Genomic DNA, 10431 nt, shown 5'->3' with positions numbered 1-10431 from the left:
CAGAGTAGACTTTCAGAATTCTGGAGACTTCTCAGTTCTGAAAAGAACTGTCCTGTTTTTTTAACTACCACCTAAAAGGGAGGAAATCGACCGGCACTATACTTTTGCTTTAGTGGTCTTCTTGTTATCTCATTTACTACCACTAGGGTAACTACCACGCGGAGTGAAAAAAGACTATCACCGCGAGCGGCGAAGCCGCGAAGCGCCTTTACCAACTCGTTTTGGGGCCTTATGTTTTTCTTTACATTTGCCAACGATTTTGGTGGGAGAAAATGTAATGGATAATGCATTAGCGTGGTGAGTTGCTGGCCAATAAGAAGCAACAATTACTTGCATGACGTCACAAGAACGTTCGATGCAATTTCGTTACATTTTCTCCCACCAAATTCGTTGGCAAATGTAAAGAAAAACATAAGGCCCCCAAAATGAGTTGGTAAAGGCGCTTCGCGGCTACGCCGCTCGCGGTGATAGTCTTTTTTCGTGCGTTTAATTTTTGGGGATGTGCGTGCCAGCATCCGGTGTGCCGCGTGCGCCTTGACTAAAGGCTATAGGTGAACATGCCCTTTTTACACTGTGCTTGTTTTCTCTTTCCATGCAGTAAAGTGATAACCATGGTAGTCGGCATAGTCATCGGTGTAGTGTGTGGAGCGGGTGCAGCACTCATGGTCGTAGTACCTATAGTGTTATACAAGTACACGAGCTGCTGCTCAACATGCAAGAAAAGACGGAAGGACCACGAGGCTCAAAAGAATATAACTCTCGCCACACCACCTCAGGTAAGACGGTCATTGTTTAAATCTTGAAAACTAGATTAGTTAACTCAGGAAATTAACTTTAGGCCGGTGTGGCAAGAGATGCTAAACTTCTCATGAGATTTCTTCTCAATTTTTGGCTGGTCAGCCGTTTGGAACTTTTGCTAATGACCCTAGAGAAAAAATCACCGAAAATGTGTTTATTTCCTAAACCGACTCGCTGCCAATTTCCATGAGGCATTCCTCCCATTCGCAAGCCAATGAGTTACAACTTAAAGCCAACACTTGTACATTTGGGATAACTTTCTGTATGGCGCCACCACTTTTTCACTCATTTTTACAAAGAGGGATATATCAATCAGGTAAATAAGTTCCTATATTATTTTTTATCGAATGAAAAAGTGGTGGCGCCATACGGAAACTTTTCCTATATTTGGTTTGCGGTAACACCGTGTGTGTATCTACTTGCCAGCTAAGAACAAACTCTACCTGGCAAGTATATACACACATGGTGTTACCGCAAACCAAATATACATTGACACCTCACCTTGCAATGCCTCAAATCATATACTTTATAATATTTATCAACTGCCCTCAAAATTTGAGCACAGAGCCCATAGCTTGTGATTCATTGTTGTAATTACACAATATTTTAGTTGCATGACCGACCCCGAAAACATTCTTATTCAAAAAGAATATCGAGGGCCTTCACACTATAATAATCAGCTTGGCTCATGAATGTCCATTAGTGTGGTCCACCAACAAATTGCTTCTGATAGCGCCCTCTTGTGAATTATCGTGCTTCAGCGCATGTTAATTTCCAATCATGTGGGACAAAATCTCCGGGGTACAGAATTCCCCCATGGCACCGGGAACAAGCCCGAGTGGATGCAGCACCATGATTGCTCATTTCAAAATGAAAATTATGTGCTGAGGGGAGTGGATACAATCTTGGCTGGGGGTTGACGACGTGGCATAAAGCCGAGGGGTGTTTCAATTCGCTTTCATCGAAACACTTTTTTAAATGAGAAAAACGATGTTGCAATTATGATGTTTTACGCATTTTAGGGCACGTGTACAATATTGTATTTGTTATTATCAAGGCGTGTGACCGACTAAATAACAGAACTCTGTGAAAGCTCATATAGGTCATTGGACTCGCGAGAAAAAAAAAATCACCCTTTTTATTTTTTGCCGTTTTAGAAAACTTAGTTTTGATCTCGTGCGATCAAAATGAACAAGTTGTAAGTACAATTCCTATTCCACTTCAAATACGCATTAATATTATTTCCAAACTTTGTGTTAAAATTATCGACATCAAGTTACATTATGGGGTTAAGCAAAGGTAGCAGTACGCAGGATGAATGTTAAACATAGAGTATGTGGCTGTTTTGTTGAGCAGAAGCTTGTAAAAAAAACCAGAAAAAGATAAATAAAGAAAAGAAAAAAAACAGACAGACGTGCAGACGAAAGAAGAGACTAACAATACATGACAGCTGCTGTGACTCAAGATAGAGATCAGAGATAAAAACAACGAATTCATAAGTAGCAAAAAGGTGGTAGAACAGTCACAAATCACCAATGTGCTCTAAGTGTGATATAAATTCATACTCCATAAGGGGAGACCGGCAATATGGCTTGATAGCTCAGCTGGTAGGGCGCCGGCCTGGGTTTGATGCCAGAGGAGGGCACTTGCCCCACCACTTATGACTGTTCGAAATATGAATGTTTTGAAGCTATTATACGCTTGCTATTATATCAGCTGCTGATTAATGCTACTAATTGCATGAAATACATATTTCACTTTAAATCAGTAGGCTTACTGCGCATGTACTCGTGTAATGTCACTCAGACCGAGGACTTCAAAACAAGGGAAAAGTTAAGTCCACGACATGATTGTAATCTCTCAGGAAAACAATGTGGTCATTGTTTTTCAGGACAATGGAGGCCATGATTGTGTCATCAGAGAGCAAGTTCGTCTAAGACTTGACCAGAACCGTGACGTAGCTCATGAATTGACCATATCGACCATAATATGTCAACAGTCTGTTGTTTTTCCATTATTTTGTTTTTAGGAGTTTTTCATCCCATCGGAAAAAGTCTCCGTCCAACCTGGGGTTGTGGCCATGCAAAGCCAGACTCCCCTTGGGTCCTCCAAGCCCGATCTCAGGCGCCTCTCACAGTCCCGTCACTCCCTGGGACCTACCGGTGAGGCCGACCGGCGTAGCATCACCAGCGAGTCCAGTGTGGGAGGGTCTTTCGAGTCGGACATCGGTGCCGTCCAACCGGAGCTGTACGCCCGTACCAATGAGGTGTTGGTGAGGAACAGTGGAGTCGAGAAGCCGGACACTACTGCCAAGAAGAAAGGCAAGCGTGGACGGCTCCATGTCAAACTGAAATATGACTTCAACACGTCGGATTTTGTGGTCAAACTTCTTGAAGGTATGGTACCCCTCAGGCACCCCATTTCAAAACGTCCTATTTGATTGAGAAGAGGTCTAACAGTTGTGATCGTTAGTTCGTATCGAATAGATAGATAGATATCGCTGGTTCTGTAAAACAAATACATGCCCTTAGTCTTGCGGGCGAGGACAGGGGACCAGTCTAACACCCCTTCTAGTATGAGACAAATTCCTTTACATTGCAGCATACAATGTTCAGTCAAGCCAAGAACACTGGGGCAAACCCTTTCTCTTTACGGTAAAAGGCACTGGGTTCTTTTACGTGTATTGCTCAAAACACGGGATCAATAGCTTTACGTCCCATCCGAAGGATGCATCAATAATGGGAGGAATTGCCACGATTGGCCCAAAACGTCACACTAACGTTACATACAACTTTGTTTGTTTGATTAACATTTTGAGCTTCGCTTCTGACTTTTTTCGTCCAAAGCTGAAAATCTTCCCGCAATGGATTTTGGAGGAACCAGTGATCCGTATGTGAAACTCTCACTCGAACCAGACCCGGAAAGGAAGATTAAACAATCAAATGTTCAGGTAAACGTAGGACAGTAAAATCAGTTTAATATTGGATATTGGATATTGGATATTCACATTATGTTTGAAAAAGTGTAGTTACCTAAAGAAATATCACAGAATTTTTTTTTTTTTTTGCTAACAAAACAGTTGCTGGCAGTGTTGTAAGCACTTTATGTAATCCACCATATACATACTCAGAAACCTGTAGAAGTTTGAGATTGATCGGCCATCTAGGTCACGAGAGAATAGTGAAAAACCGCTTACAAATTTCACATTGCATCGATGCCAAAACAAAAATGAATAAAACGCTTACTGGGCGATAAACTCCTAATCCGAAGTTGGATTATTTATTTCTCATCAAATATTGCATTTCAGACAGAAATATTTCAAAGGATGTTTTCAACTATCATCATCATTAGACCGTGTAAATTTTTATGTAAATCTGTGATCTTCACGATTTTTTGACAGGGCGTACATCTAAAAACTTATGCAACTTTAAAGTTTATAACTATTGGATTTATGTGGAAATTATGACACAAAACGTAAACTTTCCGCAGTTGACCGGTGCATTATCTTGTCTGGTAGAAATAACCCACAATGTACAACGTCACACATATATTTCAAACAGGTTAGCCTATAGTGACAGCACCTATATAATATACAGTCAATGAATAACACTTTAGAATCAGTTTTGCTACATAAATCCAATTAATTTTTTTTTTATAACAACATTGGGTATTTTACTCTCCGGTGTACGTGATATGACTATAAATGGAAAAAATTTCGCGTTGCTGTACGTGGCAGGAATATTAACACATCAGTAAAGGAACATTTAAGGAGATTGTCGGACGTCTAAACCAAACAGAACCTCTACCCGAACCGACTTTTATTGAACCTTTGTGAACTTTTTGAATATTGGTTTTAATAATTCAACACTAATACCTCCTATTTTTAAGTTTAAGTATTTTCTAACCTTACGGCAGGAATTTATCTTTACAAAAAAAAAACCGCACTTTCCGTAAAATAAATGTTAAATATGGCCAGGCAAGATTAAAAACAAACTTGCATTAAATGAAACAATTTAATCGTCTACCTCAAGTCGCCTCTAAGTCGTTTTTCCCCGCTTAGTCTTGTGAGTTCTTGAGTACAACTTCAATTGGCATATTGCCAACGCATAGTTTAGAGAGAAATTAATCTAACCCACGAGAGTTGCTCTGCATTATTGGCTTCATCTTCGACGAGACTGAAACATTTCCCAACGGTTTCCAATCAATTATTTACCGGAAAGGAAAAGGTAAAGGCACTGGACACCTTTGGTTAATGTCGAAAGACCAGCATTCTCACTTAGTGTTATAACAACTGTGCAACTGTGAACATTTGGATTCATTTGGTCATCGAACTTTACAAGAGAATAATGAAAGAAGAAAAACACAATTGTTGCACAAATTTATGTGCTTCCAGATGCCTAAAAAGGTCCGAGGTCTGAGGTCTTTAAATATTTTAAGTGAGAAATTACCTCTTTCTCAAGAACTACATTACTCAGAGGGTGCCGTTTCTCACAATGTCGTATACCATCAACAGCTCTCTATTGCTCGTTACCAAGTTAGTTTTTATGCTAACAATTATTTTGAGTAACTACCAATGTTTTCGAGTGCCTTTAAACTGATCTGATATTTCGATTGTTTTTATTAACTTTCTCTTTCCTACAGAGGAAAACGCTGAATCCAACTTTCAACGAAAGCTTCAAATTCCCCATGACGTTTGAGGAGACGCACGATAAAACGCTTCGAATGAACGTCTACGACTTCGATAAGTTTTCAAGACACGATGCGATTGGTGAAGTGACGATACCGCTGGCAGATGTAGACGTGTCTCGAGAAGTTAATGTTTGGAGTGATTTAGAAGATCCACAAGCGGTAGGAAATATAGACTGGTCTCCTATTGTCATACGCAAGGATCAAGACTTGTTTCTAGTTTTACAGAACTAGTCATTTCATTTGACACGGTGATGTCAAACGTATATATTATTATTCTATAACTGTGAAAAGGGAGTAGTTCAATTAAATACGTCAAATACAATTAAGAACTGGTCAAGAAAATATTATATAATGCAATGATATGGAGCTTTTGGGGGCATTTACATACACACACATGGTGTTACCACAAACCAAATACAATGTATACATATATCAATACCTCACCATGCAATGCCTCAAATCCAATACTGAGATAATTATAGTGTTGCCAAAGTCAAAGAGTTCTGTTGATTGAAATAACAATTATTTCCTTTTATAAATTACAGAGACAAGGAAGCTTGGGTGATCTGCTTTTCTCCATCAGTTACCTACCGACTGCAGAGAGACTAACTGTTGTTATAATGAAAGCGCGGAATCTGAAAACAATGGACATTAGCGGTAGCGCCGGTAAGTCGATGGATTCTAGACGGGATAATTTTACACATAGAGAAAATGTATTTTTAGATTTGACCCGCGCCGCAGAGCAAATGGCGACGTTAAATATTGCATTATTTGGAGGTGCGCTTCATAAGAAAGAAATCTAAATTACGAAACCAGGTCGCAGACAAAGACATACTCTCTAAAAGTAAAACAGTGAAAAACACCACTCTTTACATTTCGAGTTGTCCCTCATATGGCTCTTTAAAAAGAGTGGTGGTTATTTCACTCTTTTAGAGGAGTTTCACTCCAGGACAGAGCGAAAAATCAATTAAAAAGATGCAAACTTTAATCTAAAAGAGTGGAAGACCACTCGAAAAAGAGTTGTCGCTCAAATGGCTCTTTAAAGAGTGCCTTTTCACCCTTTTGCATTTAGAGACTAATTATGCACAAAACTGTCTGCACATCCAAGTTCATTGCTGTCTTCGAAATGATTTACAGGCAAATTATACTTTCAGAAACCGTTATATTTTTGTAGCGTACAAAATAATGTAGATGACGTATACGATAAAATTAACATGTGAACATTTCACTACAAAAGATGCTCTTTTTAAAAAGATATTGACAAAAATTCGGAGCGAATAATTATGTCACGCAGGAAAAAATAATCCCCAACAGAGATAAACAATCCGAGAAGCGTTCCTGGCAGTATTGCTTCTCAATTTAATTTTGTTTTAGGCATAATAAAAACTAACATCTTTTTACATAACACCATAACTCCAGATTGAAATGTTTCTCTAAAAGTTGTACACCATCGAAAGTTGCTGTTGCCTGCCTTCTAACGTAAGGTTTTTAATGTCATTATTTGAAGAGTGATAACCAAATGTATACCCTCCCTTTAACTTCCCTTTAACCTTGGGAATTCATTTGTGGAAGGTCTCTGAAAATGCCACTGCCCAATAAACCCCCGCATTGAGAACAGTATTTTGTTTCCACAGATGTGAAATGCATTTTGAAACGATAATATCAACCATATTCATTTCCGCACAATGTGAAACAAATTAGATAGTAATGGTACGCTCTGATTATAGCTGCATATTTTACACTTAGGCCTGTACTTTGTAATCTTAACAAACCAAGCGGGGATTACCAACGAGAAAGGACCACTTGTCGTTTCGCTATGCTTATTACATACCACAAATTGGTGGATTAGCCTCCCTTGCAACACCTCAATTCCATGCAAATTTGTTGCATTATATAATACCATTCACATGTTCCATCTGTGACTTGTATCCCGATGAGCCCAATTTCATAAAGCGTGTAAGCACACAAATTTGCTAAGCACATTGCTTAAACAGATACAGGTTACCAAACAAAACTTCATAAAGTTGACATTTTGGCACCTGGTGTCCCACTCATTGTTGCTTAAAAAAGAACAATTTCGCAATTTTTGGGGCTTAACAGCTTTTCAGCTTACCAACCAAAATGAACTAAGTATAACAGCAAAAATATTTAATGACCTGACGTTTCGACCATCGCAGAGTCTTTCTCAAGGGCTTCATTTAAAATTAACAATCTTGTTTTGACACACGTGGCATGATCAAGGGTTCCCATTTTGCTTGCGTGCTGTTTTCCCCTTGTGCGTCACAATGTATTTTTATATCTGTGCGTAATAGAAAGGTATTAAACTAGAACTAAACTAAACATTATGTCATTGTCTTTTGGGTACCAGATCCCTTTGTTAAAGTGACACTCATACAAGGAGGGAAAAGATTCAAGAAGAAGAAGACAACTGTAAGAAAGAATACTTGTAATCCAGTGTGGAATGAGGCCATCATCTTTAATGTCCCTGCTTCATCTCTGAAATCTAGCAGTTTGGAGGTAAGGTTTATCAAGTAGCTCGATTTGATTTGATAATAATTAAAGGAAAGGTACACGTTTGGTAATTACTCAAAATAATTGCAGAAAAAAACTCAGGCATACGTGATAACGAGAAATGGAGAGCTGTTTATAGTATAACACATCGTGAGAAACGGCTCCCTCTGAAGTACCATAGTTTTTTAGAAAGAGGTAATTTCTCACTCCAATAATAAAATACATCAGCCCGAAGCTTTTATTATGCATCTGAACGCACACAAGTTTGAGCATCAATGGAGTTTTTTATTTCATTATTATCTTGCAAGTGTGACGACCAATTGAGTTATTTTATGCATATGTTGGGATACGAGTAGTGACAACTGACGATTACCAAAGCTGTCTTGTGCCTTTAAAGACAGTGGACGCTATTGGTAATTGTCAAAGGCCAGTCTTCTCAATCGGTGTATCTTAACATATGCATAAAATAACAAACCTGTGAAAATTTGAGCTATGAACGGAAAAAACACCCCTGTCACACGAAGTTGTGTGCTTTCAGATGGTTGATTTCGAGACCTCAAATTCTAAACTTGAGGTCTTGAAATCAAATTCGTGGAAAATTACTTCTTTCTCGTAAACTACGTTACTTCAGAGCGAGCCGTTTCTCACAATGTTTTATATTTTCAACCTCTCCCTATTACTCGTTACCAAGTAAGGTTTTATGTTAATAATTATTTTGAGTAATTACCAATAGTGTCCACTGTCTTTAATATACGAGTTAGCCTTCCCTGTGAAATATGCTACATTCACGCATGCGTATACCTTACTCGTCAGAGATGCGGACGCACCAAGGCGAATGCGTCATGCCACCATGCAAAATGAGCTACCAACATATAAATAAGCTGGGGTGCGTTCTAATTTGCAAATGTTGCCAACTTTGCGCATGTACATACATCGAAGGAAGCATAACACCCACTTAGTGAAAAATTATAATGCTTGTTTAACTTCGCGACATTTTGAATATTCAAAATGAACATTGTTGGTGCCTTTTGTTCTGGTTTCCAGATGATTGTAGTCGACTACGACCTTTTGGGCCAGAGCGGGAAGATGGGCTCGGTGGTGATCGGGCCGGAGTGCACAGGACTCGGCAAGACCCACTGGAACGACATGTCACAATCACTGAGGAAACCCGTAGCTATGTGGCACACCCTGCAAGATTAACAAATACCTTTTGGCTCTTTGAAGAACAAGTTTATAGCATCGGTAGTGACTTGTATTGGAACCGAATATCTTGAAAAGTTAACATTCCCAGTTGACTATAGATCATTGTGGTATATGAGAGAAGTATCCAACTTGTCACATTCACTCAGTAAACCCGTAGCTATATATGTGGCACACCCTACAAGATTAACAACACCTTTCGGTTCTCCCAAGAACCAGTTTATAGCATCGGGAGTAAACCAGTCGTGGAACCGAATATCTTGAAAATGTTACCTCTCACAGCTGACTAGATCGGAGTGGTGTAGAGAAGTGTCTATCATGTCGCAGTCAATGATGAAACCCTTAGCTATTATGTGGCACATCCTTCAGGATTTACGACACTTTTCGGTTATTTCAAGAACCAGTTTATAGCATCGGGAGGGAACCAGTCTCAGAACCGAATGTATTGAAAGTTCTTCCCATACAGTTGACATCAGTGTGGTATGTTGTATCCAACATGTCGCAGTCACTGACGATAGTGGAACACCCTACAAGATTAATGACAACATTCAGTTCTCTCAAGAACCAGTTTATAGCATCGGGAGAGACCCAGTCTGAAACTGAACATCTTGAAAGTTGAGTAGATTAGGGAAGAGGAGTTTTTCCCAACATGTTGCAGTCACTGGGGAAACCCGTAGCCATATTGTACACCCTACACAATAATAACGACACATTTCGGTTCTTTGTAGCAAACCAAAAACCTGTTTATAACTACACAATAATAACGACACATTTCGGTTCTTTGTAGCAAACCAAAAACCTGTTTATAACTATGGGAGAGAACCAGTCTCGAAACCAAATATTTTGAAAATCTATCTTCCCGGTGTATATAGAACAGTGTGGTATATAGTGAGAAGTATCCAACATGTTACAGTCACTGAGGAAACCCGTAGCTAGTGTGGCATACCTACAAGATTAAAGACACTTTTTGGTTCTCTCAAGAACCAGTTTATAGCATAGGGGAACCAATCTCGGAACCGAAAATATTGAACGTTCTACCCAGACCAGTGTGGTCTAGAAAGAAGTATCAATCAGGGATCTCGATCAACAAGAACAACGAATATTCGATCTTTTTATGAAACAAAGAATGTCAGACAAGTGATTTTCTATAAAACCTTCAGGTTTTTTCTTGAACTTTTGGAAAAACCATGTCAATAGTTACTTTGTGGAAAAATTTGTGTCACTTAATTTGTG

General features: G+C 39.1%; 1 protein-coding gene across 1 annotated transcript; it reads left to right on the top strand.

The window, feature by feature from the left end:
• The first annotated feature begins 595 nt into the window (after window positions 1–595).
• On the top strand, window positions 596–10004 carry LOC117291654 (synaptotagmin-5-like). Its single transcript, XM_033773498.1, has 7 exons — window positions 596–776; window positions 2828–3194; window positions 3645–3748; window positions 5440–5646; window positions 6033–6153; window positions 7856–8004; window positions 9043–10004. Exons 1-7 carry the CDS (start codon window positions 612–614, stop codon window positions 9196–9198), a joined length of 1269 nt encoding a protein of 422 aa, XP_033629389.1. The 5' UTR covers window positions 596–611; the 3' UTR covers window positions 9199–10004.
• Window positions 10005–10431: the final 427 nt, after the last annotated feature.

The sequence above is a fragment of the Asterias rubens genome, chromosome 6 (assembly GCF_902459465.1).
Source record: "Asterias rubens chromosome 6, eAstRub1.3, whole genome shotgun sequence".
NCBI classification, from domain to species: domain Eukaryota; kingdom Metazoa; phylum Echinodermata; class Asteroidea; order Forcipulatida; family Asteriidae; genus Asterias; species Asterias rubens.
This window is presented reverse-complemented; position numbering and strand designations above follow the sequence as displayed.

Coding starts and splice junctions, on each gene's coding strand:
- LOC117291654 (XM_033773498.1), top strand. CDS start 612: ATGGTAGTCGGCATAGTCATCGGTGTAGTGTGTGGAGCGGGTGCAGCA. Junction 3,195..3,644: donor TGTGGTCAAACTTCTTGAAG/GTATGGTACCCC, acceptor TTTCGTCCAAAG/CTGAAAATCTTCCCGCAATG. Junction 3,749..5,439: donor TTAAACAATCAAATGTTCAG/GTAAACGTAGGA, acceptor TCTTTCCTACAG/AGGAAAACGCTGAATCCAAC.